The 27,910-nt window shown below is 56.2% G+C and overlaps 1 protein-coding gene across 1 annotated transcript in view; it reads left to right on the forward strand.

Annotated features, from left to right (window-relative positions):
* The window catches only part of GTF2IRD1 (GTF2I repeat domain containing 1), a 111,608-nt gene that overhangs the window by 55,811 nt on the left and 27,887 nt on the right, over positions 1-27,910 (forward strand). Inside the window, exons 10-22 of the mRNA XM_082670524.1 lie at positions 902-927; positions 1,858-1,966; positions 2,874-2,911; positions 3,352-3,432; positions 4,013-4,102; positions 10,788-10,835; positions 11,743-11,808; positions 12,905-13,088; positions 18,650-18,699; positions 18,877-18,975; positions 20,411-20,494; positions 24,473-24,656; positions 25,178-25,206. Of these exons, the coding sequence (XP_082526650.1) occupies positions 902-927; positions 1,858-1,966; positions 2,874-2,911; positions 3,352-3,432; positions 4,013-4,102; positions 10,788-10,835; positions 11,743-11,808; positions 12,905-13,088; positions 18,650-18,699; positions 18,877-18,975; positions 20,411-20,494; positions 24,473-24,656; positions 25,178-25,206 (1,088 nt within the window). The remainder of the gene's footprint in view (positions 1-901; positions 928-1,857; positions 1,967-2,873; positions 2,912-3,351; positions 3,433-4,012; positions 4,103-10,787; positions 10,836-11,742; positions 11,809-12,904; positions 13,089-18,649; positions 18,700-18,876; positions 18,976-20,410; positions 20,495-24,472; positions 24,657-25,177; positions 25,207-27,910) is intronic.

Below are 27,910 nucleotides of genomic sequence, written 5' to 3' on the forward strand. Positions count from 1 at the left end.
GACCTTTACTCCATCCTCGTTTTCCAGGAATAAGAACTCCAGGTGTCTTATCAGGATGACTCAGGAGTCCCCAAATGGCCCCTGGGCCCCTAGCCATCCCCCCTCCAAGCCATCCCCCCTCCAAGCCATCCCCCCTCCAAGCCATCCTCTGCGTGGTGATGGAGTGATCTGAGGGTGCCATGCCCCCTGGGGGCTCCCCGTTGCCCACGGTGTAGAGACCACATGCCTGGGCACAGCACAGAAGGCTGGTCACCTCCCACAGGACGCCTCCAGCCGGCCAGATGGAGCTGCCAGCCCTCCCTGTGCCTTTACCTGGACAACCTCTCAGCCCTCCCACCTGGGCTCTCCATCCCCAACTCCGTGAAGTCTTTCCTGACCCCCTCCCTGCTTGGGTCCCCTTGGCTTCTGAGACAAACCGGAGGGGTCCCACATGTCACGCTGTGAGGCTGTGATCTGGAACGCTCCTGGCTTGTGCCACCGACAGAGAGCTTCCTGGGAGCAGGGCCTACCCCTTGCCTGTCGCTGAGACACAGGTGGTGGTGGGTAAAGGCTGCGGAGCTCTGGTGGGAAAGGGGTGTGAGTTATCCTCCAGCTGTGGCCGGGGAGAGCTCAGGGCCGGAAGAAGCCCCGCCCCCCAACCTGGGCTGTTGAGATGAATAGGTTGGACCCTCCGGGACCCCCACAGGGGCTGGCCAGTGCCTTCCCTGGCTGTGGAGAAATGGTTCGGGATGTCTGGTTGTTTGGCGGTATCTGGCTGTCCCGGACCGTGCCCTCTTCTGCCCCCATGTGAGGCCAGCCCGGTGCCCAGGTCTGCAGCCATGCATGTGGGACTTGAGTGACCGTCACTGAGGGGACCTGGAGGCCGGCTCCCCTCTCATGCCCATCTCTCCTCTCTCCCCAGGATGTTCGATGAGCGAATTTTCACAGGTATGTGTGGGTACCGTCTAGTCTGTTCCGAAGCCACCAAGCTGATGCCCCCAAGAGTGCTTGAGCTGCCACCACACCGGACCCAAGGGAGCCTGGGTGTGGCTTCTGTATCCGGGGGCCCCAGCTCCCAGGCGCAGACAGACTGTCAGGACATCCCCTCCAGACATGGGAAGCCCTGGATGGGGAATCATAAAGCTAACATTTGCTGAATACTAACATGTGATGGCTACTCTCCTAAGCTGTTAGCATATTTAATGTTAATTTAATTTAGTTTTCAACAGTCCTATAAAGTGGGTTCTGGCTTTTTCCCTGAAGTCTAGCTAGTGAGCACTGGGGTCTAGATGCAAACCGAAGTGCCCAGGCCATGGCCAGTGGGTGGCCAGCCTCTCAGGAGGAAGAGGCGGACTCTGCCAGGTGCAGCAAAGGGAGCACGGATCTTGGGGTGCAACACATCTGAGTCCCAATACCAGCCCTACCTCCCCCCAGCTTTGGGACCTTGGGCACGGTCATGTTGGCCTCAGTTTCCACATCTGTGAAAAGATAAGAGCACCATCCTCTGGGTTCCTGGGATAACTAAATGAGAGAATGGTCCCATGGTACAGCCTTGGGAGAGACTCGGTCCCTTTCCCAAGGGCTCCCTCAGCCCCAATAGCATAGCCCCTGTCCTGAGGTCAGGACAGCCGTTTCTGACTTCTTCCTCCTGCCAAATCCTCTGAGATCCCCGGTATCCTTATTCCTCATCCCAGGGGAGGCATCTCTCCCTGGACCCCTTCCTGGCTTGGCTGGACGTGGAGGCCACAAGAAGGAGGGACAGAGGCCAGACCACACCTGAGGGGTGCCCCCAGAGGCCCCTGCTGGGTGCCCCGCAGGCAGAGGAGGCTGGAGAACCTTCGCCTTGACCACCCTGCCCCTCCCCGGCTCTCCCCCCAGGGAACAAGTTTACCAAAGACCCCACAAAGCTGGAGCCAGCCAGTCCGCCCGAGGACATCTCTGCGGAGGTCTCCCGTGCTGCCGTCCTGGACCTGGCTGGGACTGCTCGGTAAGGCCACGCCCCGGCTCTGCGCCAGCTCTGCAGGGAGGAGCGAGGCCTAGGGCTGGCTGGAGGATGCTGGGCCCAGCGTCTCACTCCACCTGGACACCCCGCACAGGGTTATCCCACACAGGCACCTGTACGCCTCACCCCACTGTGGGCCAGGGAGAATCTAAAGGGACCCAGAAGGAGAACAGAGATTTCGCCAATTTTCTTCCACCTGGAGGATTCTTGTCACCCCCTTGGGATCTAGCCATACGTTATCTAGTCTCAAAAGCCTTCCCTGGCACCCAGACTAGGTCAGGAATCTGCCCTGCATGTCCACGAGGCCTCGCACTCAGCTCATGGCCTGGTCGCCATTCACCAGTGCCCCCCACCCAGGGCCTGGGCTCCTGGGGGCCAGGGACGGGCCATCTATCCCGGAATCCCCACGTCCAGCCCAGGCCTCCCCGACAGTTCTATGAATGAACCGAATCCTCCATCCCAGGGTCCTGCCCAGCTTCACTCCCCAAGCCCCTCCCCAGACTCCTGAACCCTCTCCAGGCGGGTGGTCCCTACAGCTCTCAGTGCCCCCAACAAGCACTGATCAAACCCCCACTGCACTAAGTGGTGGGGCTCCTAGACTGGCCAGTCCCAGGCCTCAGGAGCTCCCAGCTGGTGGGCAAGGTGGACGCCCAGCACGTCACCCGAGGGTACAGATCAGGAGCTCGGCTGGGGCAGCCAGGAGACTGCTGTCCGGGAGACGGGGCACTGGGGGTATTGCTGGCGTAGCGGGGGAGCGGCGTGGGTCCCGCTGGGATGGGAGCAGATGTGGTCAGGGGTGCATTTTGAATTGGCAGCCGCCGTGGGCCCCTGACTGCCTGGAGGGGGAAAGCTGGGGCTGATGCCATGTCATTTCTCGGCTTCCTTCCCACAGGTCGGACAAAAGCAGTCTCTCTGAAGACTGTGGGCCAGGTGAGGAGCTGGACCCCACTGCGCGTGTCTGGGGTGGGAGGGCGTCCACCAGCCCCACTCAGCAGCTCTGGGGAGGAGGCCGGCTCAGACCACGAGCCTGGGTATTCATGAATGTCCTCCGTCCACCCCTGTCCCCTGACCCTCCCCCAGGCCTTAGAGCATGCTGGGAGCTCGCTGGGGGCCGGGAGGGGCAGGTGGGATGTGGGTGGCTTTGTGGGAGACCTGGATTCGGGTATCACCTCTGCCTCCACATCCTTGGCGATGCAGGTCTCAGTTGCCAGGTCTATACGTTGTATCTACCTATAGCTCAGACACCAGGGCTGACGTGACTTTTCTTGGCACTACTAACAAGTCACAGACGGGAGAATGTTCAAGAATGACTGCCCTGCCCGGCCGAGCTCACGGCCACACTTGACCAGATCCCTCATTTCCCCCCACAGGAACCTCTGGGGAGCTGGGTGGGCTGAGACCCATCAAAATTGAGCCAGAGGATCTAGATATCATTCAGGTCACTGTCCCAGGTAAGGGCTGATCCCGCCACCCCCGCCTGAAGGTACAGGGTTCGAGCACCACCGTGTCCCCTCCCGGGCTGTCCTGCTCTGTCTCTGGAGAACCTGCCCCGGCCAGGAAGGGGTCGCCAGGCCGCTGTCTCTCTGGTCTGATCGTGAAAGGCTGCAGCGTTGCGTGTGCTTTCTGTAGGCACATCTGCCCTCTGGGCTGGGGGTCCGGTCTCAGCTCCGAACTTCCTAAAGGTCCCCCCAGCCTTCACCTCTCTGGCCTGGCTTGCCTGGGATTTGAGAGGCTGCGGGGGAGAAGAAAAGGTCATTGGAGTAAGAGGATCTGAGTCTGACTCCAGCCCTGGGTCCCTCTGAGCGTTAGTTTCCGCATCTGTGAAGAGGGGCATGTACTTGTCCTCTGGAGGCTCAGTGTGGGGTAACCACAGGCTCCAGGCCCCTTGGGTCCCTGCTGTCCTCTGGCACGGCTACCCTCCTTCCTTAAGGGTCCTGCTCTGCGGGCACGCTGAGCTGGGAGGTCCCTGAGGGACCGTGACGGGGTGGGACAGACAGAAGATGCTGTTGTCATTTGGAGTTTTGCCTCCAGACCCTTCCCCAACCTCTGAGGAAATGACAGACTCGATGCCTGGACATGTGCCCTCGGAAGATTCCGGTTACGGGATGGAGATGCTGACTGGTAAGAAATGGGCTGGGGACCCACCTCCCTGGGATGTAACAGGGAGAGGGGTGGGCCAGGAAGCCTCTAGACTTTTCTTGGTATTGACTGTCCCCCTTGGAAGAAACTCAGTATATGCCTGGCTCCCCCATCCCGGCCAGGTTCCTTTCTGAAAACTTGAAATAGGCCTTGAGTTAATATTAAGTCTGGTTACTCTGTCTTTCCCAGGAGCTCCCATTTGGATAAGTTTGTTTATTTAGTCAGTAACTATTTATTGAGCACCTACTATGTACAAGGTCCCGTGCAAGGTGCTGGGGACAGAGCAGTGAACCCGACAGACCAAAGTCCCCGCCCTTGTGGGCTGACATCCCAGTGCAGGGAGACAGGTAATAAGCAAATCAGTAAGAAAAATAGGGGAATTCCCTGGCGGTCCAGTGGGTAGGATTCCAGGCTTTCACTGCCAGGAGCCCGGGTTTGATCCCTGGTCAGAGAACTAAGATCCTGCAAGCTGTGCAGTGCGGCCCCCAAAAAAAGGAAAAAAGAAAAATAGAAAGTCAGATGGTGGTAAGTGCTATAGGGAGACACAAAGCCAGGAGGGGAAGTATCAGGGGCAGGAGGGGTGGTTATTACAGGATTTGAGTGGTCAGAGAGGACTTCACTGAGAAAATGACATTGGAGCAAAGACCTGAAGGAGGTGCGGGCAGGAGCCGTGTGGATATCAGGACAGAACTTTCCAGGCAGAGGGAGCAGCATGGGCAAAGGCCCTGAGGTGGGCTATGCCCAGCATGTCTCAGCAACAGCAAGGAGGCCGGGTGGCTGGAACGGAGTGAGGTGGGGAAAGGGAGGTGGTGGGTGAGTTATGCAGGGTTGTGTACATCAAAAGAAGGACTGGAGACTTAACTCTGAAGAGACAGGAACCAGTGCGGGGGTTGGCGCTAATGGAGTACATTTTAACAGTGTTTACTCTGACCGTGGAGCTGAGAACAGACTGCAGAAGGTCTGGGGACAAGGACAGAAACAGACTCTGACGATAATTTAGACAAGAGGAATGGTTGGGCAGGTGGATAGCAGCAGGGAGAGGGTAGGGTTCTGTGTGTTTTGTTTATGAAAGTTTATTTTGGAAATGTTCAAAACCACCCGAAGTTGAAAAGAATAGCTTAATGAATCTCACATGCCCAACTCTCAGCTGCAACCATTCTCAACAGATGTTATTATTGATAATAAGAAGTAAGAATTATTACACGTAGTTAATGTTTTCAAAAAGTGAATCATTATAGGACTTCCCTGGCGGTCCAGTTGTTAAGACTCCGCGCTTCCACTGCAGGGGGCGCAGGTTTGATCCCTGGTTGGGGAACTAAGATCCCGCGTGCCGCGTGGCACAGCCAAAAAATAAAAAAAAAAAATTTTTTAAGTGAATCATTATAAAGACAAATAGTATGTAAATTATAGAAGGTTTGCGGATATGGCAGAAAACGATATTAGTACTTAGATGATTTGAGTTTGGAAGGCTGTGTAACAAGGGATGCAGGGCCAGGGCAGGAAACTTTAGGAAGATGGCTGGAATTCGTTTCCCTTGCCTGTGATGTCTGGTGTGGGCTTGATGAGGAGGGGAGAGGGGTGGGTATTGCTTAAGGATACTGTGCAAAAGCGTAGTAGGTGTATTTAAATGCACAGTGTGAAGAAACCTCATAATGTTCAATGTGAAAAGCAAGTGCAGAAGGATATAGACAATATGGCATTTCTGTAAGTTTGGAGACGTAACAATAGTATTGCTAATGTTTTATTTTTAGAAATCGTGTGCAACTATGACAAAATGCTAATGTGTATTCATTCCGGCTGATAGGTCCGTGAATGTTTGTGGTAATATTCTGTACGCTTTACTGCACTTTTTAACGTTTCCCCTACCAAAAATAAACAAGTGACTGGAAAAATAAATAAGGTTTCCTACAGGCCCAGATGGGTGGTGCCGCGTTAATTGGTGACAAAATAAAGGCAGAATCTCTCTGCTCCTCGTCTGCTTCCGTCTTCTCTGTCAGGGAGAAGGGTCTGGAAACAGGAAAGAGTGAGGAGGACCTGGGAGTCCAGTTCGATAAGGAGATATAAAGGGTCCTCAGAGCTGCTGTGGATCAGTGTGCTCTATGGATAATACCTAAGACGTGCCTAGGACGTGAGAAGTCCCAGCGGACACAGATGAGCTGACAACAGAGATAGACTTGGAGATGAGGTTTTGCCCCAAATGCAAACAGGTGGACCGTGCGTTAGTCCCAGGCACAGTTCTGGAACAGATTTCTACGTGGGCGACTGGGAGCCATCAGAGGGGACCCAGTGTGGGGTCATCCACGGGACTGAGTTGGCTCATACGACGTCGAGATCTCCAGAGGACCCTCCAGCTGCGGAAGCTCCTCATTTTTATAAACAAAAGGGTTTTGACTCTAAATGCAGTTTTAAGTATTGTTTTCAATTTAAATAAAAGTTATTTGAATTTCAAGCAAAAAAAGGGAGGGCCGCAGGGGGACCCCAGCCTCCACACGGGGAAGGTTTCCCCTGTTGTCCTGGAGGGCTTGGTCCTTCCTCAAACATTTGTCAGTTAGTTGGATAAAGGACCTTAGGCAGCAAGATTATGCAATTTGCAGATCCTTGGGGAGGAATGGTCAGTCCATCCAAGAATGGTGTTCCCCGTGGCCTTGACAGACCAGAACGCTGGGCTGAAACGCACAAGAAAGATTCACAGCCCCAGGACGTGTGTCATGGGTTGTGTTCGTGGGGCCCAGTCTCTGAGATGGAGTTTAATGTGTGGGGTGTTTATTAGGGGCTGCCGTTGGGATCAACACCTATGTAAGGGAGGGGACAGAAGCACAAGGGGGACGAGGGGGAAGGCAAGCCATGATCTGGCTGCAGCAACACGTCCACCAACCCCACGGGGAGCTCGGAGCCAGAAAGGCCCCTTAGAGTTGCTCCCAGTTGCACTGGATACCCTGGCCTTTATACCTTCACCTCAATCAGTCACGAAATGCGGGCCACCCTGGAAGGGCAGTCCTTGAAGGGGCAGCTGCCCACTGACCACACTCCCCGCTGCTAGACCAACAAGCTCTTCCTTGAAGGGGATCTGAGTAGTCAGTACATCCCAGTGCCTGCCACAGAAGAAGAGACAGACAGTAAACAAACGCATGCAGCCACAGAGAAACAGGGGCTTGAACAAAGGGGCATCTCTTGCACCTTTTAACTGAACAGAACTTTGCCTGAGCGCATGGGGAAATGGGCACAGACCTGGCGCTGGTAAGAACGCAAATGGGCAAATAGCTTTTTAGGGAAATGTGTCAGCCTTAAGAGCCGTAAAAACGAGCACCACCACCCCTCCCCGCTACGCCCAGCAGGACCCCGGTCCGAGGACATTGTCTGAAACGTGAAGTGTTTTCTGCGCGGAGATGTTCGCGGCGGCGTTAGTGATGGCCATGAAAGATTGCAACAAGCTCGCCCAGCTGTCAGGGGCTGTTAACGGTATCCTCCCGACGGACTATCAGCCACTAAAAAGAGGCAACGAGGGAGACTGCAGAAGACACAAAGCTGATGGTGTTTACCACTGTGTTGAACACATGATCTCTGTTTTGGCGGGGGGGGGGACTCCCAAAAAAGTAGCTATGTTAGGTTAAGTGATCTATCTTTGTCACTCCCTGAATCAGTTGCGATGTGCTTTTAATACCTTGGTGATGAAGAAAGAATATTGTCAGGCACGGGCTGGGCATGAGTGGAATTGGAAGCAATCCGGTAACTGTGTGGGGAGTGTAGTGGACCAAAGGCTCAGGATGAGCTGACAGTGTGGCCTGGTCTTTAAGAAGTCACATGTCACCTGGTTGCATTCACAGCAGAATTAAGAAGACCGAGGGGGATTTCCCTGGAGGTGCAGTGGTTGAGAATCCATCTGCCAGTGTAGGGGACATGGGTTTGATCCCTGGTCCGGGAAGATCCCACATGCCATGGAGCAGCTAAGCCCTCAGGCCACAACTACTGAAGCCCGCGCGCCTAGAGCCCGTGCTCCACAACAAGAGAAGCCACCGCAATGAGAAGCCCGCGCACCGCAACGAAGAGTAGCCCCCGTTCGCCGCAACTAGAGAAAGCCCCGTGCGCAGCAACGAAGACCCAACGCAGCCAAAAATAAATAAATCTAATAAATTAAAAAAAAAAGAAGACCAAGGGGGTCCCGATCTGTGGAGGCCCCTGGGGTTGGGGGGCCGTGGACCAGCATGGTGCGATTTCTATCGGAAAGGCTTCTCCCAGCTGGTGGTGTTACTGTATTGTACAAATCATCCCTCGTTTGCTCACCTGGTGCCTTGGGCATCTCTGGTCATGCCCTCGATCGTTTACCAAGGTTGAAAATGGGGAGGCAGTGAGCACATGGACGGGTTTGTTCAGGGTAAGTAGCCCCGCACCATGCCAGGGGGCAGGGGGGAAAAGCAGGCAACTTTCTCACGTTTGGAATTAGGGCCCCCAAAGTACAAAGGTCATCATCTCCTGCTGCCTTTGAAAGAGCCCCCCGCCCCCTGGGGGAGGACCCGGCCCCGCTTCCTTCTGTTTTCAGGGTCCTACAACAAAGGCTGGCAGAAACCCCTCCTTAGTGGAGCCACAGAGCTGAGCTGGTTCCCTGTGGGTGTCTGGGTCCGGTCATCTGCCTGGCTCTCAGATTGTTGCTACCGCCTGGGGGTGGCCCTGCACACACGGACAGCTCAGAGCGGGGACAGACTTCCCGGTCTCCCCTCTTGTTCCTCTCAAGCCATTTCATGAACTTGATCGGTGCTGCCACTGTGACATCTGGGCATCTCCCTCCGCCCTGAGACAGATCCAGCTCCCTGATTCAGGGAACCCTCCCTGGCAGCACTGCTTGTCCCTCTGTCCCCACCAGACTCCTCTCCTCCTGTCTGCCCCTCTCTGTCTAGAAATGGCAAAGATGAAGTTGGTGAGTTTGGGATCCCCCAGGGGCTTCCCCTGAGACAGGGGCCTTCATTCATTTGGGAGGAGAGTCCGGGAAGGGCAGTCCTGGTACGAAGGGGGACTGGACAGGACAGCAGTGCCGTCAGGCCCGTCACCCCTGTGGGCAGCTGAGCTGAGGGACCACGGGAGCCCACGTAAATCACACACCTGAGTTAACGCAGCTGAGGAAGCTGGGAGCTGGGCTGGTGATCTGCCCTCCATCACTGGCTGAGAGCTCTTTCCAGGCATTGATCCCAGCCCTTGTACCTTGCTGGTCTGCTCCCACAGCCAGAAAAAAGCCTCCAGGCAGAGTCAGGTGGGCCCATAGTGTACTTACTGCCATGAGGAAAATTTAGGCCGAAAGCTCAGGCCTGGCCCTTTTTAAGTCAGAGGCTGAGCATAGATGAAACCTTCCAGAACCTTCCGGGCTGAGCCCCAAGGCTTAGGCTTGTCTGGCAATCCCAGATGCAGGCTCCCCCTCCCTCCGTCCGTGAGTGGGCCTTGACCATGGGCAGCTCTCCCAGGATCAGCCCCTTTCCATCCCACTCACGATCCCATCTGGAACATCCCTGCATCCCTCATCACCGAGCATCCTCTCCACCAGCTGGCCAAGAGCAGACCCAGGTCCGACTTCTCCACCCCTCACCAGCTCAGCCTCGTGTCAGGGGCTGAGAAGGGCTGTTAAGGGTTAGCCCTGCCTGGGAAAGCACCTGGCAAACGCACAGCAAACTTCCTAAGTCGCAGTTTCCTTCTGGTTCTTTCAAGTGTTGAAAGTCCCCACACCTTCCTCCAGCTCTTGGCACCAAAGAGCTGCTGCTGATGGAGGCCCTGCAGCCCGCCGGTCGGCCTGTGCCGCACCCCCTGCACCCCACTTCCACTGTCCGCACTTGGAGTTCATCCTGCTGCGGAAATCCGCCATCTCTGAGTTTGCCACCACCCTCCCCACACACACTTCCCCCCTCCCTGCCTGTGTCCCTCTCCCACCCCACTGCTTTCCCTGGACACTTGGGTCCAGCCCAGGTGTACCCCCCCTCAGCCCCCCAGGGCCAGTCTCACCCCTCCCCTGTATAGCTTGAGCCCTCACCTCCCCTGTTGTTCACTGTGCCACGACCTTGCTGCCTGTTGGACGGGCACCTGGGGACAAGGTTGGGTTCCTTGTGCCCAGGCCAGAGCCAGTGTCATCTTGTCAGATGCTTTGGGACCATGTGACCCTAGATGGCTCCACGCCCCCACCTGCCTTTCCTCCATCCCCTTACCCAGCCATGCCACCTGACATGTGGGATCGTAGTACCCTGACTGGGGATAGAACCTCTGCCCCCTGCAGTGGAAGCGTGGAGCCCTAACCACTGGACCGCCAAGGAATTCCCTCTGTTTTTCTTGACGGCATCACTGCCATCTGGCATCATATGTAATGTTTGACATCACACCAGGAAGACAAGGCTTTGTCTTGTTCCCGTGTGTCCTCAATACCTAGAACAGAACCTGGCAGTCAGTAGATGGAAGGACAGGCTGGTGCAGGGCTGGTCTCCACGGGGTGTTTACCAAATGTGACAGGATATCTGGTCTCTGAAACTCACATGGAGGCAAGGGCAGGTGCTTGTGCAAAATTGGGGTCCATGATCCCATCTGGGAGTCACCATGCCGTGCTCCAGAGTCTGGGCCTGCCGTTCCCCACCTGTCTGCCCTGACTTTGGTGGTGCAGGAGATGATGAACATGGCTGCCTGGCACCCTCTTTTTCAGACAAAGGCCCCAGCGAGGACCCGCGGCCTGAGGAGAGGCCTGTGGAGGGTGAGGCACTGTTCACCCCCCATTTTTCACCCCCCCCCCCACGTCTCCTCCCCTCCCCAGTCCTGCATCTCCTTTTTGTCTCTTCCCAACACCGGGTTTGGGGGTGGGTGTCCTGTGGGCTGCCTGAGTTGGGAGGAGGTTTATAGACCTGTCTTGTAGAACTAAGAGGTACACGGTCAGAGGTAGAAGCAGCTCTTTCTGGTAAAGGAAATTGTAAGCCTTTCTTATTTTGTTTTTATATACACCCTGCCTCTTTCCACAAAGGTTTTAAGGCTGAGTCTTCCTGAGCAAGTCGAATTTAGGCCTGAAAGCACAAAATTGGCTTTGTGTCCAATAGACATGTTCAATCTCAGGAACACTGCTCATTCCCACCCTGCGGAGGGTGGGAGTAGGACAGGCAGGGAGATCAAGGTGAGGATGGGTCTGTTTCCACCCCTGGAACGGAATGAGTGGGTGTCAGAGGAGAGGAGCGTCACTTTCCCAATCCCAAACCCAGCCTGGCAGGGGAGGAACTCTGAAGTTTTAATCAACATCCACTGCCACCTAGTGGCGGCATACTCAATTTGCAGGCTTAGAGTTCACAAGCTAGCAAAGTCACTTACGGTGCTGGTCTAGAGTGACATTCACATAGAAAGCCCCATGGTCATTCTTAGGCCTCAGAACCTTCCATTCAGTCCTGGTAATGCCCTAGATCCGATTTCACAAGCAGGTATTTGAGCCCCAGAATTGTGGACCTGTCTGCAGGGATGCCACTTCTGAGGAAGTAGGTTACTGCCACCATTACCCTTCCCCATTCCAAGGTCCCAGCACAGGGTCATTCTTGGTGCCAGCAGACCTAGGACATGAGCTGAGAAGCAGGGTCCTGCTGCCACTGGGGAGGCTCACCAAACTGTTCTTTGCCTTTCAGACAGTCATGGTGACGTGATCCGGCCTCTGCGGAAGCAGGTGGAGCTGCTTTTCAACACGCGATACGGTGAGCGAGGAGCCGGGTAGGGTCGAGGGCATCCAGGCCTCCCTCCAGCTGCCCTGTTTTCAGAGGGCCTGATCCCCCATCCCAGCTGCTCCTGGAACAGAGACAGAGGAGGGAGGGGCCGGAGGGGCTGGGACCAACTGGGAAAGGGCCGGGGCTCCGCAGGGCCTGCCATCCTGCCCCTTCCTCAGCTCTAGACCTCCCTCCCTGGGAGACTGAGGCACTGCCAGAGAACCCCACCCTCTGAAACGCAGCGTCCCCACCTCCTCCTTCAACAGGCTCACACTCAACTCATGGTCTGCCTCAGCCTCAGCTTACAGAGGCCTCTCTGACTGCTGTCACTGCCCCTCTGTACCCACAGACACCCTTGTTCAGGGTCCTCAGGAGAACAGATGGATAACAAGGTCTTTCCTACTAGAAAGACCAGGAAAGAAAACAGGGAGGCAGGGAGAAGCCTGCTCTTCATTCAGCCCTTGTGGTTGGCCAGGCACTGGCGAGGTGCTTCTCCCATCCCATCTCACAAAACGCCTGTGTCCTAGTGCCCATTTTACAGATGAGGAAAATGAGGCCTGGGGAAGTGATGTGGCTTGTCCTAGGCCCCAGAACTAGTGAGCGGCAGTGCCTGGCCTGGGCCTCAGATGTCTCTGGTTCCCAAGGCGTGGTGTTGGGCCATGCAGGGGGTTGGGGTTATTTATGGTGGCAGGGGGACCCTCTGGAGGGCCTTTCTGGCAGCACGGGGACAAGTGGACTTGGGTGGAGCCGATGCCAGGTCTCACCAGCTGTCAGCAGTTTCTCCTGCATTGCCTGGGTATGAGGGCATGAACTGAGCATAGGTCTTACCCACTTACTTGGGTTCACATCCCCCAGCTCTGGGGCTCTGAGACTTGAGACAGGTCACATCCCCTCTGGGCTCTGGGTCTCTTACCCACAGCCTGGGGCTAACAGTACTTACCTCAGGAGGGTCAGGAGGGTTCAACTAAGGGCTAAGTTTCAAAAGGGCTCCAGCACCTGCGGCCCCCCCATGCAGACCTGGGAGGTGGGAGTTGAGGCTCGTGGCCCCATAGATCTGGGTGGCCCTACAGCAGCCGTATCTCTGCAGCCAAGGCCATTGGCATCTCGGAGCCTGTCAAGGTGCCCTACTCCAAGTTCCTGATGTACCCAGAGGAGCTGTTTGTGGTGGGGCTGCCTGAAGGCATCTCCCTCCGCAGGCCCAACTGCTTCGGGATCGCCAAGCTCCGGAAGATCCTGGAGGCCAGCAACAGCATCCAGTTCGTCATCAAGAGGTAAGGCCCGGCCGGGTCCACGGGAGCCCTTCCAGGCTCGCCCGGCACCCAGGAGCAGCGCCAAGTAGCCATCTTCCTCTTCAGACTGGGGAAGGCTTTTTTCTTAAAAAAAAATAGGGCATTCGATGAGGTTTGGCCTCAGTTGAGCAGGCACGAGGTTGCCCAGGCCCAGCCCAGGCCTGAAGGACCTTAAGCAACTAGACTGACGCCCTCTCAGTCCCACGAGAACAGCCCCCAGTTTACCCAGGTGTAGAATGGGAGAACTCCCGCCAGCTTGACCTCCTGGGTAATTCTGAGCACCTCTGGGCCAGGGGGCATCCAGGCTGAGGACAATGCCCCATGACCCCAGGACTGGAAAATCAGGCATTGGCATTTTGAGTCTCTTCTGTTTCCTCGGGCATCTGATTTTTGTCAGCGAGGACCCAGGGAGCTCCAGTGTGTCCAGCCTGTGTGCCGGCTCAGATATAAATTGTCAGCGAGGACCCAGGGAACTCCAGTGTGTCCAGCCTGTGTGCCGGCTCAGATATAAAGTCCCTTTGGAGGAGGTGGAGGCAGCTACTAAATTTTTAAAAGGTGAGGGAGGACCTGGGGTGAACTGTTTTGTGTTTTTGGGTTTTTTTTTTTGTGGTACGTGGGCCTCTCACTGTGTGGCCTCTCCCGCTGCGGAGCACAGGCTCCGGACGCGCAGGCCCAGCGGCCACGGCTCACGGGCCCAGCCGCTCCGCGGCATGTGGGATCCTCCCGGACCGAGGCGCAAACTCACGCCCCCTGCATCGGCAGGCGGACCCCCAACCACTGCACCACCAGGGAAGCCCTGTTTTGTGTTTTTTTGCTTCTGTGTATTAACGCGATGTCTTATAAATTTACTTTTAGTTTGGTTGGAAGTGACAAGAAAGAGGAGACTCTTAAGGGCTTGTTGTCCCTGGGGGAGTAGATGGCCCCCAAATTGGGAGACTCACAGTGTCCTTCACGCCTCGAGTGGCAGGCTGGTGATGGGGTGCGGAGCAGGGAGCTCTCTCGTGGGGCCTGGTTTGCGCCAGGAGAAGCAGAGAGGGTGATGCTCCAGGAGATGCAAATAGTGGACACGTGGTTCCCTCCTTCCACAAATACATCTTGAGTGCCCACCGTGTTCCAGGAGTGACGCAGCAGCAAATGCCACCGAGTCCTGCCCTCGAGTTGGCTGATCTCACGGAATTGAATCACAATACAGTATCAGGTAGAGATAAATGCTATGATGCAGGTTAAAGGGGCAAAGAAGGAGGGGCAGGAGGAACCTGTCCATGGAGGGGACTTTGGAGCAGAGACTTAATGAAGCAAGGTTTGCAAATTATTTGCAGTGGAAGAGCATTGAAGCAGCGGGAACAGCAGGTGCAAAAGCCCTGAGGCAGGGACATCCTTGTGTGTTTGAAGTCTAGCAAGGTGCCATTGTGACTGGTGCAGGGGGAGTGGGGGAAGAGTGAGAGTGGCGAGGCCCAAGAGATAGCAGGAGCTGGATCATACAGGGTCTTAGACTGGTTTAAAGAATCTGGATTTTATTTCAAATTTAACAAGGACTCACCGGAAGCTTTTGAGGAGGATGGGCAGGGGCAGAAACGGGGACCAGTGAGGAGGCTGTTCCTGGCCCAGGGGACACAGTGGCATCTTGGATTAGGTAAAGGTAGGGGTGGGATGGTGAAAAGTTGTCAGATTCAGACAGTGTTTTGAAGATGAGGCTGGTAGAATTCGCTGATATATGGGATGTGAGTCTGCTGTGTGTTATGTTTGAGGTGCGTGGGGGCCTTCCAGAGAGGGTTGGCAGGTGGATTTACGGGGGTCAGACTCAGGAGAGAGGCCGGGGTGGGGACAGAACATGGGAACCTGTCAGCATTCAGGAGGGACGTAGCACATGGGGACTGCTTGCCTCATCCACCCCCTCAAACTGAGAACTGGAAGCCCTTGGGTGACTCGCAGGCTCCTGGGTCTAAGCCCAGCTCCTCCTGTTACTCCCCCTGACCTTGGGTAGGTTTTTCAGGGCATTAAATGGGGCATACTGTACCAATTATGGGGTGGCCCTGGAGGTCAAGGCTTAGCAAAAGACCTGGCACAGTGTAGGTACTCAATTAAGATTTTTTTTTTTTTTTAGTATCAGGTTTATTGAAGTTTAATTTACATTCAGTAAAACTCACCCTTTTAAAATGCACAACTCTTTGATTTTTGGCAAACTCACACTGTCACATCACTACCATCAAGACACAAAACAGTTCCATCACTCCACAAGCTTCCCTTGTGCCCTTTTGTTGGCTACCCCAGACCCTGCGACCTGGTAGTTGATCATTTTTTTGCCATTTTGCCTTTTCCAGAATGTCATATAAATGGAATCATACATTGTGCATCTCATTGGGTCTGGCTCTTTCACTCAGCTTTTGAGATTCATCCATGTGGTTGCCTGTATCAGGAGTTCATTTAAAAAATATATATAAATTTTAAAAAGTGAATTTAGATAATTCGTTTTCTGAATGCCAAGTGAAGAAAATGATTCAAGTAGGAAAGAGTGATTAACTTTGTCCAGTGGAACAGTTGGGGTGTTAGGATTAAGGACCAGTTGGGGTGATTCTAAGAGATAATCGGAGAAGAGAGATGGAGCACTTGAGTATAATTATTTTGTTATTCTTCATTTAAAAAATTAGTCAAAAATACTATTGGGAATATTAGTGAAAAATCGCCACTTCTCATTAATCTTACTTCTAAAAAATATGTATTTGGGGGATGATGTAACTGTTCTGGAATTAAAAGTATGGCTGCATAAACAACTTTGTGAATATACTAAAAACCATTGATGCGTGTACCTTAAAGAGTGAATTACATCTCAATAAAGTATAAATGTATGTGTGTGTGTGTGTGTGTGTGTGTGTGTGTGTGTGTGTGCGTGTGTGTATATATATATATTAGTTGGCCAGAGCAGCCATAACAAAGTACTACAGACTGGGTGGCTTAAACAACAGAAATTTATTTCTCGCAGTTCTGGAGTCTGGAAGTTCAGGGTCAAGGTGTCAGCAGGGTTAGTTTCCCCTGAGGTCTGTCTCCTTGGCTTGCAGACAACCACCTTCTTGCTGAGTCTTCACATGGTCATTCCTCTCTGTCCACACATCCTTGGTATCTCTCTGTGACCTAATCTCCTCTCCCTATGAGGACACTAGTCAGATTGGATTAGGGCCCACCCTAATGTCCTCATGTAAAGACCTTATTTTGAAATACAGTGAGCCTATAAAAAAATATATGAGAAATCAGCACTTGGAGGGATGTCACTGACGGACTGATTTCCACCTAAACCTGAATTCCACGTCCTTCTAAACAGCCTCCAGACAGCGGCTGCCAGTTGATGAGAGTTGGCACAGAGTCAAATCAAACTTTCTAAATCTTTGATCAAAAAACATTCTTAACCCAGATTCTTGAACAAACATGTATCCAAACTTTTCATATTCTTTTGTGCATTCTTCTGGAAATAGGGTCCCTTGCTTCATCAAATTCTCCAAAGTTAAAACAAACCAACAACAAAAAAAAAATCTTGGGAAATTTAAAACCATGGGTGGATTCACACGGATGGGAGACTGAGGTCCAGGGGAGGAGTGGCAGAAGGTCTGTCTGATTGCAGCGCTGCAGGGCAGTTCTGGTGCCGACCTCCCAGACTTAGCAGACCCTACGGATTCAGGACACAGTCCCCAGCAAGACCACCCCCACTTCCAACATCAGCTAAAGTTCAAAGGTCCCTAGACCACCGACACTCCTGAGCAGCTGGCTGCAAATTCAGGGGTTCCCAGGACCCCTCCCCAAGTTTGATAATTAACTAGCACGACTTACAGGACCCAGGAAAGCACTGTGTGACAGTTTTATAGAAAGGATGCAAATCAGGACCAGCCAAATGAAGAGACATAAAGGACAAAGTTTGGGAGGGACTGGATGTGGAGCTTCCATCCCCTCTTCCTGCGAAATCAGGGCCCATCACCCTCCCAGCACATCAGTGTGTTCACCAACCAGGCAGCTCCACCGACCCCAGTGTCCACACTTTTACTGGAATTCATTGCTAGCCTTCACTGGCTTACTGGCCAAGTGATTGGACTGTCTCCAGCCCCCCTCCCCTCCCTAGAGGTCAAGAGGTCTGGCTGATAACAGTGGCTTGAAGACCAGACAAGCTATATTATACAGCACTGATTCTAAGTGCCCCATTTTTGGTGCAACCTTGTCCAGCTGTAGCAGGCCTGTCTGGGTGGCGGGGGTCTGGGCTGAATGGCAGGCTGAGGGCACTGGGGAGGTCACATTGGCCAGAGGAGGGCTGGCAGGGCATGGCGGGTGCAACAGGTACCAGAATCACTCCTTCACATCTCCCGAAGGGAAGGGATGCTGGACCAGGGTTCAGTGTGAGGGTGAGTCTGTAGGTGAGGCTGCCCGGGGAGGTGCTGGGCTTTTCCTCACAGGGGTATCCAAGCAGTGACACAGGAGACCCTGCCTGGGAGTGAGGCCAAAGGCCAGACTCTCAGGGCACCACCCCCTCCATCAAGTGGATGAGGATTTGGTGTCCCTCCTGGCAGCGGTCATCTGTGCCTGACACGGAGCTGGGCTTACAGGGCCAGGGAGGGAGGAGGCACAGCCCTGCCTTAGATCACAGTTTCAGGAGCTGGAAAAGCCCTCAGACTACATTTAGACCCCCCATCACTTCCTCTCTGCCTTCTTATGGGGAAGCGGAAGCCCAGAAAGTGTAATGATTTCCCCACAGGCACTGAGCAGGGCTCCCAGGCCAGAGTGCTGTCTGCGGTCCTGTTGTGTCTTCAAGTATGGATTTATGAGGCCTGTTCCCCTCTGAGCCAGGGCAGCGTTATTATTCCATTTCAGATGAGAAAACAGGCCTGGGGTGGGAGGGGTCCCTCAGCGGGAGAGGCTGCAGGCAAGAAGGAGGGGATGCCTAGTTTGAACTCTGCCCCTCTCGCTGTGCGGTCTTGGGCACGTTACTCACCTTCCCGATGCCTCAGTCTCCCATTCCTGCAAGTGGGATGATGGAAACAGTGCCTACCTCAAGGATGTCGGGCGGGTTACCTAATGTGAGGACAGGCTCTGTCGAGTCTGCAGGGATACAGACATCAGTGTAAAGCTGGGTCTGGTCCCCGAGGCCCCGACCCCAGAGTGAGATGGTGTCAGCCAGAAACCTTGGGCCTTCCCTACACCAGGATCTTGCCAGAGTCAGTCCCGACTGTGTCTACAGCTCCGTAGGAAGGCCCCCAGACCACGTGCTCTGACCCTGGCCAGTGGCAGTTATGCATCCTGGAACCGAGAGTGAGGGGTTCAGCTCCACCGGGCCAGGACCAGGCTGGTTTCGCTCCTGGCTGGATCCTCAGAGCCCAGCGCAGCCCCCAGATCACACATGTGGGTCAGCAGGACAGCTGCCTGGGAGGCAGAAACCCCAGACCTTGACTGTCCAGAGCCAGGAGCGCCCACTGCACAGATGTGCAGACTGAGGCCCAGGGGGAGAGCTGGGTAGTACCGGGGAGCCCTGGAGGGACCTTGGTGATAGCCCCACTTGTGTTTTGCAGGCCTGAGCTGCTCACCGAAGGAGTCAAAGAGCCCCTCACAGACAGCCAAGGTACCCTGCGCAGGGTCATGGGCCGAGGCGCGGGCCGGGCGTGGGAGGGGTCCCAGGCTTCTGCCATCACCCCTCCTCCTGCTTCCTCTGTCCTGGTCCCGTCTACCCTGGCATCCCCCCATTGCCCTCCCTGCTGGGTTTGCCCCCACCAGATACCACCTCTGTCCCGGGTCCCAGGAGCTGCCTGCTCACCCTGGCTTCTCTCCCCCCCGCCCCCAGAGAGGGATTCCGGGGACCCTCTTGTGGACGAGAGCCTGAAGAGACAGGGCTTTCAAGGTAAGGTTGCAGCTCAGGATGGGGTCCGCAGTCCCAGTGCCATGACCTTGACCTGGCTTGGGTTTGGAGGGCCAGGCTAGGGGTGGGAGGGGCTGGACGCCAACCTCAGGGCCCCGGGGTCTGAGCGAGGCCGGCGGGCAGCCAGGCAGGGCTGGAGTTTGCCAGCCCCAGTGAGAGGCTCCGCAAGGTGGCTGGGGGTTCGGGGGTACAGGGCGCGGGAGCCGGCCTGCTGTCCGTCTGGGGAAGCAGCTGACCTGCCCGCTTCGTATTAGGCAGCCGGCCGTGCTCTTAGTGCTTTGAAATCAGAGGAGAGGAGGTCACGGAGGGCAGGGAGGGCTCTCCCAAGAAGGAGGACCCTGGTTGGGCCAAGGAGGGGCGGGAGGATGTGAGCGTGGAGGAAGAGGCATGGAAGATGGGGGAAGCCTGATGCAGGGAGGGGCCAGGGACTGACAGGGGAGGCTCCCTCCCCACAGTGGAGGCTGGTATTACCTTTTGGTTAAGATCAAGTGTAGTATCGGTAGGGGCTGCGGTGGCTGAGAGCAGCCGTCCACGTGCACGTCGGGGCAGCTCTAGGGTGTGGCTGTGAGTCCCCTAGGGTGGGTGCTCCCCATGTGGGTCCTGGGTGGTCAGTGTGACCCAGAGGAGAAAGTGGGGTCAGCCAGACCAGCGGCAGGAAGGGCCAGCCCCTGTGGGTGGAGGAGCCCAAATCCCAGAGGGGCACCTGCTTACCCCCCAGCCTCTCAGCTCCTTCCTGGGCAGCCGGAACTTTCTGGGACGGGGGAGTTCCGTCTCTCACTTCACCCTGTGACCCCTCATACTCAGCCCTCTTAGCAGACTGGGGTCCGACCAGCCAGAGACCCACCCCCTCCCTCCTCCATCCTCCACCTCTCTCTTCCCACAAGGCAGTGCAGGTTCTCATCTCCCCAAGGCCGGGGGCTCGTCCAGGGGTCTCATGGCAGGTGCTGGCACGCGGGCTCCATAAGCGATAGCTTCTGGGTGAATGAGTGACCACGGGGAGCTTCCAGGCCGGCTCCTGCCTCCGCGGGGCCGCCGTGTCCACTGAGCTCACGTCCCCGCGCTGCCTCCTGCCTCCCGCCTGACTCTGAGCGAGGCCCCACTCCCCCCGCCGGTGACGCAGAAGGCTGCTCCCCTCCGTGGCGTCTCTCACCTCCAGGGCTGGCTCACTGGTGTGGGTTTCAAATGTCAACAGTTAATTTCCGACTCATCGCTGTTGTCGCGAGAGTGCGCGTCCTTCCAGAAAAAACACACGTCTCCGTCAAGAAGTTAGTGCTGGAGGACTCCAAGGGCCCCACTCCACGGAGCTGATAATTGCCTGAGAAGGAGTTCCCCATAGTTAGGAAATCGTATTCCTTTAAAGTCACCAAGTGCCTTTTCATTTAACAGCCCAAATCCGTAATTGTTTTTCACTTTGCAGAAAATTATGATGCCAGACTCTCACGGATCGACATTGCCAACACGCTGAGGGAGCAGGTCCAGGATCTGTTCAATAAGAAATACGGTGAGCCCCGGGACACCCTGGCGGGAGGGAAGAGAGGCAGGAGCAACCCGGTTCTGGCCGTGGTCTCCTCTGGGAAGACCGCTCACCTGCATACAAATACGTCTTGAGCACTTACTGTGTGCCAGGCACTGGGGAAAAGGGAGTGAAGAAAACACGCAGTCTCACGGGGACTTCTCTGGCGGTCCAGTGGTTAAGACTCCGTGCTTCCACTGCAGGGGCTGCGGGTTCGATCCCTGGTCGGGGAGCTAAGATCCCACATGCCAGAAACAAACAGACAAACAAAAAAAACCACGCAGTCCCTGCCCTCGGGGGACCCTGCAGACCAGTGACGTGAGACCGGCATAGAACAGCTCTACCCAGAATCCAGCGACAGTGAGGCGTCGTCCCATGATTATGCAGGAAAAGAGCAGGCTGCTCAAGAGAAAATAGCTCTCCTTAGATTGGAAGCCAGGGAAGGGCTCATGGAAGAAAGAACTGAACCATGGGGAATCAAGCAGAGTGTGAAGGAAGGGCATTCTGGCTGAGGTGATGGCATGTGCAAAGGCCCTGAGGCTTGTCTTAAGAAGGAGCCAAGGGAGTTCCCTTGCGGTCCAGTGGTTAGGACTTGGCGCTTTCACTGCCGTGGGCCCTGGTCAGGGAACTAAGATCCTGCAAACCATACGGTGCAGTCAAAAAAAAAAAAAAAAATACATATATATATATATATATATATGTATATAGACACATATATATATGTAAGTAGATAAATAGATGTAAGAAGGAGCCAAAAGCCGAAGCGTAAGGGCAGGCACTGGGGGAGAGGAGGGCCCTGCGGAGCTGGCCAGAAGACAGATCCAATTGTCCAGGGCCTTGGAGGGAACCATGATACCGGGTTTGTATTTTGGGAGGATTGAAGTAAATGGAGCAGTTTTGCACTTTTAAAGTGTCTCCCTGGATGCCGTGAGGAAAGTGAGTGGCTGTGGGAGGGTGGGAGTGGACACTGGGAGACCAGCCCAGAGGCTGGAGCAGTATTTCGGCGAGAGTGATGATGGCTTGGGCAGGCCCTGGCCGGGATGCTGCAGGAAACCGGATGGAGTGAGATGTGCTTCCGAGGGAGAACCACAGGCGCAGATTGACGGGGCAGCGGGAGGAGTGGAGGCATCCAGCTGCGTCCTGCCTCGAGGAGGACAACCTGTATCTGTTAAGGTGCTTTCCGGTCTCAAGTAGCAAAACCAAACTGGCTTCAACCGTTAAGGGGGTTAATTGGCTCATGATTCAGTTACTATGACTTCACAACAGATCACCCTAACACGTGGTTGCCTAGAATAGCCATGATCATGTATTATCTCTGAGGGTCAGTGAGTCAGGACTTTGGGAGCAAGCCGAGCTGGGGAGCTGTCACTCACGGTCTGTCCCGGGATTGCAGGCAGAAGGCGGGTGAAGCTGGGGTCATCTGGACGGCATCCTCACTCACATGTCTGACGCCTGGGCTGGGGAAAGAGCTGGTGCTGGAACGGCTGGGCCCCTCAAGCATCTTTCTCAGTGTCTGTGTGACCCCTCTACGTGGGCTTTCTGGCATAGCAACTCCATGGTAGCTGGATTTCCTCCTTGTTGGTCGGGGCTCCTGAGTGTCCTCAGAGAGAGAGCCAGGTGGAAGGCACGTTGCCTTTTATGACCCAGCCTCAGAGGTTGTGCAGTGTCCCCTCTGCCGTACTGCATTGGTCAAGGCAGTTACAAAGTTCCACCCTAGTGTAAGAGGAGGGGATATAGACCCCATCCTCTATGGGGAGTGTCGATGTTACACTATAAGAGGAGCATGTGGAATGGGAGAAAGATTGGTGCAGCTGTCTTTGGACAGTACAATTAGCCATAACTCAGGAAATCCAGCAGGAGGGTGGCTTTCAGGATTAGCTGGATCCAGCAGCTCAGGGAGTGAACTTGGTGTCCTTCCGCTGTGTCAGAATCATCTCAGGCTGACTTCCTGCTTGCTAGCAGGATGACCTCGGCAGGTCCAGACATCCCATCCAGGGAGAGAGCTGGCTTTTCCACAGGCTTTCTCAGGAAAGCCTGATAGTTTCCCAGAATTCCCTGGGCCCTCCCCTGTTTCTCATTGATCCCCATTGAGTCACATGTCCAGTCTTTACCCAATCCCCATGGCAGAGAATGCCATGTGCTCATCAGCTTAGGCCTGGGTTACCCAGACCTGTCACCATGACAAGGGGGAGGAGGGGGGAGCACAGAGCTGCCAGAGACAGGTGGATACCCAAACTGCCAGCCAGGGAGAAGGGGCAGCGCCCTCACTGAGCGGGGAAGTTTGAAGAGGGGAGATGATGGGTTCCATTTGGATATGTTGAGTCTGAAGGGTGAGTGGAGATGTCTCATAGGCAGGCAGAGAGAAAAGTCTGCTGTTCAGGAGAGGTGTCTGGACTGGATGCAAAAATTAGACCACAGGAGCAGAGGGGACACCCCTAGGGGTGCAAAGAGAGCAGAAAGAGGACCCATGCAGAAAGCCAAGGAGCCCTGTGTTTAGAGGTCAAGTCCAGGAAGGGGAGGCGTGGCCAGAAAGGGGAAACCAAGAAAGTGAGGCATCATGGACACCAAGGTGTTGGATTTTGCCAAAAGAGAGCAAATACCTTCTGAGTTGGGCAACACAGAGGCCATCAATCATTCTAGCAAGAGCCCTTTTGGGGGCAAGGAGTGAGGAAGTAGAGATGGCAGTGTTCCCATTCATGGATTGTGGGTATAAGTACATTTCTGTCTGCAGCAAAGTCAGGATAAAGAATTTAAAACAGGCTGGAAATTCATAGAAACAGAAAGTGGATTGGTTTGGTTGCCAGGGCACAGAGGGAAGGAGTGAGGTGTGACTGCTGATGGGGGTGGGGGTTCTTTTCGGGGTGATGAAAACGCTCTGGAGTTAGATAGTGGTGATGATTTCACAACCTCCTGAGTACGCTAAAAACCACTGGATTGTTTAAGATGGTAAATGTTATGGTACGTGAATTACATCTCAATTAAATAAAGCCAAACAAACAAGCTGAAGCAGTGGCACGAAGCCAGGGGTGACATGAAGACTCAGCCATTCTGTACTTGCTAGATGCAGGGCATGCATCAAGCTCTGAGTTTCCCAGGAGCCAGAGCAAAAAGGGAAATGAGGCCAGTTATACCATTCCCAGTGTCCACGAGATAAAAATTAGTTTATTGCCCAGAAAAAGTTCAGCTACTTCTCCTAGTGCAAAGATTTCTGCAGCACATCTTCGTAAAGGGGCATCCTGTGACACTGAGGAGTGTCCAGCCCTCCGTCCAGGAGGGGGCTCCCATGGTGCACCCCACCTAAGTCAGAGAGCCATGGACGTTCACATCAGCCTGACAGCAGGCAGCAGGCCTTGGCCCAGAGTGGATCAGCAGTGGACTCAGGGCTGCTCCCAGGCTGTGAGACAAGGCACAGTCCCCGGGATGGACATGCCACAGCCCTCTGCAGAGGGGATTGGCGACAGCAATGAGGCCGAGCGCCAGATGTGGAAAGAGAGCCCTGAGGTCTGAGCCGCACCCTGGCTGGCCTCCCTGCTCCCAGACGCGATCCGCCCTTTCAGGCCAGGCCGATCCTGAACCAGGGTGAGGCAGAGCCTGTGGGGCTGATGGATCGTTGTAGGGAAGGGCCAGCTGTGCCCACCAGGTACCATCCTTGAGACGGCTTTCAGATTCTCAAGCCGTGAGGCCTCTGACGTTGGCCCCTGCCCTCTCCCAGCAGCCACAGCCCCACGTCCCCTGGCCACTCCTCAGCCTGCCCTGGGCACACGCCCACACCCCCGACCCCCCAGGGCCCCTGCTTCCCAGTCCCTCACTGACTGTGCCTTGCTGCAGTGCTACACGACAGCCCCCCACCGTACCCCACTGTGCACGGGGTGTATCACAGTCGTGCATGGAGCACCCCCTGGCTGCCGACAGCCCACCAGCCCCGCCTCTGGCTCCTGACACCTCCTCTGTCCCTCTCGTCCGCAGGGGAAGCCTTGGGCATCAAGTACCCGGTCCAGGTCCCCTACAAGAGGATCAAGAGTAACCCCGGCTCGGTGATCATCGAGGGGCTGCCCCCCGGGATCCCTTTCCGAAAGCCCTGCACCTTTGGCTCCCAGAACCTGGAGAGGATCCTTGCGGTGGCTGACAAGATCAAGTTCACCGTCACCAGGTACTCAGGGGAAGGGAGACAGAGAGGAGGCGAGGCTACCACGGGAGGGCCTCGCACCACAGACCCTTGGCCTTTCCTTCGGGTGGACCTGCCCTCCATGGACAAGGCAGCTCTTCCAGCACCACCCTGGGCCCTGGGGGTTGGAGGAAGGGGGACTGCCAGCCAGCCAGGGTGCAGGGAGCCCCACAGAAGTGAGACTAGCTCCCCTGCCCCGCAGCCACCATAGCGGGGGCAGCCTTCACGGGCCCCGTCTACCTGCTGCGGCACCTACTCACTGCACTCCCTCAACCCCTGGAAGAGGCGTGGAGCCAGCAGGGCAGAGCCAGCGGGAGACCCTGCTGGGCCTGGTGCACAGCGGCCCTGCCGCATCGTCCCAGGGTCCCCAGGGTCCCGTGCGCACGAAGCGCCGGGCATCTTGTTAAAATGCAGATTCTGCTTCGGCAGGTCTGGCGTGGGTCCCACGCATTCCGCACAAGTTCCCAGGCCCTCCCCTGACACCCCCGTCTCTGTTTCTCTTCCAGGCCTTTTCAAGGACTCATCCCAAAGCCTGGTAAGAGGCGCTGGCTATGGGGGGGGCCACTTGGCACGGGGGTGGGCCATGGTGCTGAGGGCCAGAGGCCGGAGTGGAGCTCACCGTGGGGCACCGGTTCCAGGGCCCTGGAGCGGGACCCCCGCCCTTCTGTTGTCCCACCTCCCTGGGCTCTGGCCCCAGCAGAGAGGAGGAAGGCCAAGCTGGGACCTGGCCCCGGTTCCTGGGACACAGAAAGGGGTGGTGGGGTGGCACTGGTGACTTCTAAGCCTGGGATGGGGGTTCAGGAGGGAGGGGCCTGGCCGGGTCAGTGCCCCCCACTTTCCCTAATGCAGGGGCCTTGGTGAGCAGATGAGGGTGATGGGGGGGTTCCTAGCCTCAGAGGGAGGGGTGTCTGTGGGGGAACCCGCGAGCTTGGCGGTGGGATGGGGGTGAGTGCTTACCCGCTTCGTAAAATGCCTCTCCTGGCCCCATTTCCAGGCATCCACCACCACCACCACCGTCCCCCGGGCTATGTCCTGGCCCTCCCGAGCCCTGAATGAGCAGGGGCTGTCCCTGCGGGGGGTGGCATGACCACCTGGTCAGCACTCAGGGCTGGCCGGGCCTCCACGGAGGCAGCTGCGTACGCAGATCCCAGAGCCTGCGGGTGGAGACACGGGGAGGAGCTCTGCCGCCTCTCCCCTGCTCCCGCCCAGAGTCACTGGCAGCCCTGGGCCCTTGGGGAGGCTGCACTGGGAACAGAGAAAGCCTGCAGGACAGGACTCCAATTTCACAGTCGCGGTCACATCCACTTTACTCCTCACTCACCTCCGTGTGCCCTGACCCTGCTACCTATAGCTGTTCACTCCCTGCTCCCAGGCCTGGCTCGGTGGGCTTCTGAGGAAGGGGCGACCTGGAGCGGGGCCAGACTCACGGAGGGGGGTAGCAGTGTGGCAGCTGCCGTCGGGCTGCAGGGACCCCAGGGAGGAGGAACAGAGGAAGGGGTGCTTGGGAGGGTTTCCCAGAGAGGAAGGCTCTCGCGGGGCCTCAGGGGAGAGCAGTACTTGGAGGGCCAGGGGGAGAGGGAGGGAGAGGCAGGTGGTCAGCTGGGGAAGCAGCAGGGCTCCAAGGCCTACGCCCAGGGTGGTTTTCCAGAACTCTCAGAGGTGTGAAAGCCGTCAGGTGATGTTAGTAAGGTAGAGATGGTGAAGGTAAGAGCAGCAAAGCGCAGCAGTGGTGGCCCCGGCGGAAACCTTGCCAAGAGATTACTGGGCGTCAGACCCTGTGCTGACCGCTTCACGTGGGTCCGGAGGTCCTTCCTCCTAGGGCTGGGCAGTGGTCTGGGTACCGTGGTTACAGACGGAGGAGTCATCTCGTTTACTCCTCACACCTGTGAGGCTGGCGCCAGAGCCTGACCTTCAGGGGGAAACTGAGGCTCGCGTTTCAGCAGTGTGCCCACGTCACACGGCTAGCCAGTGGCCTGGCCGGCCTCTAGGCCCGTGATCTGTAGCACTTCGCCCCCGTGGACAGGTAGGCCTGTGCTTCTGGGGGCTGCAGGACAGAACAAGGGTACGGGGGCTCAGGTGCTCATGAGAACATCACAGGCCCGGGGACCCTCTTCTTATCGGCCATGGGGGGCAGGACACACGTCCCCTGGTGCCACCTGGGGCCCCTGGCCCATCCCTGCTCTGTGACAGGCCACTCAGCCCTCTGTGGACCTGCCTTGCTGCAGGACCGTGGTGGGCGGCCTGTGGTCCGCTCGCCTGCCCCGCAGCAGGGGCCCCGTGACCCTGTCAGCCCTGTGCCACTGAGTCAGCTTCAAGCCACTGCCCGTCCCGACTTCACTTTCTGCCCAGGTTGGTGTCAGAGCCGGGCAGTGTCCGTCCTCTTCCCATGAGCGGCAGCAGGAAGGATGGCCGGGCCTCCCTTTGCTGACGGAGAGGAGAAACACGGCGAGGCAGTCCGTCGGCCTCCCCCTGCACACCCTGTAATCCCCAGCCCCTCCTACCCAGAAGGAAGGGCCCCACGGAGGCCTGAAAATATAGCTGCTCCAGGGGTAGGCACATACTTTAACGAGTTTGAAAAGCAAGAAATACACTTGATCGTAGGCTGGGCTGTGAGTTCAGCGCTTTGTATATCACCTTTTTTTGTCCTGTTTTTACGGATGAAGAAACTGAGGCCAAGGGAACTTCAATGACTTGCCTTGGACGCCCAACCTGTAGTGGAGGAAGCGTTGGTTCCACACCTGGCTCCCTGCTCCGTCAGGGAGGCCCACTGATGTCAGGCGGGCGGCACGTAATTCAGAGCAGCCCCCAAATAGCGGAGTGTCGGGCTTTGGGGAGAAACACTGGGGGGCGGAGAGGCAGCCAGCAGCCATTGCCCCCTTCTGGGGGGGTGACCTCTTCCGCTGACCACGGCTCACCCTCCAGCCAGGGGGCCTTGACAGCTCATCTTCCTGTTCGAACAGCTTCTTGAATCTCAGCCATCACCCCAGGGTGGCCATCCGCCCCCCATTTCTCTGTGCCAGTCTGCCCACCCACCCATCGGCCTTCCCTGTGGCCCCTCTGTGTGCAGAGAGGGCCCTTGGAAATGCTTTCTCTGCCCACGTGGTATGGGAGAGGGTGGCAGGCTGCCTAGAAGAAGAGATGGGCACCTGGCCCTGGCCCCAGGCCTCAGGGATGGGACTGCCAGCGCCTTTCCAGGCATTGGCGCTCTGGGCCGGGTGTCAGCCTGGAGGGACCGGGGC

Source organism: Grampus griseus (genome assembly GCF_964374135.1).
Source record: "Grampus griseus genome assembly, chromosome: 14".
Taxonomy (NCBI): Eukaryota; Metazoa; Chordata; class Mammalia; order Artiodactyla; family Delphinidae; genus Grampus; species Grampus griseus.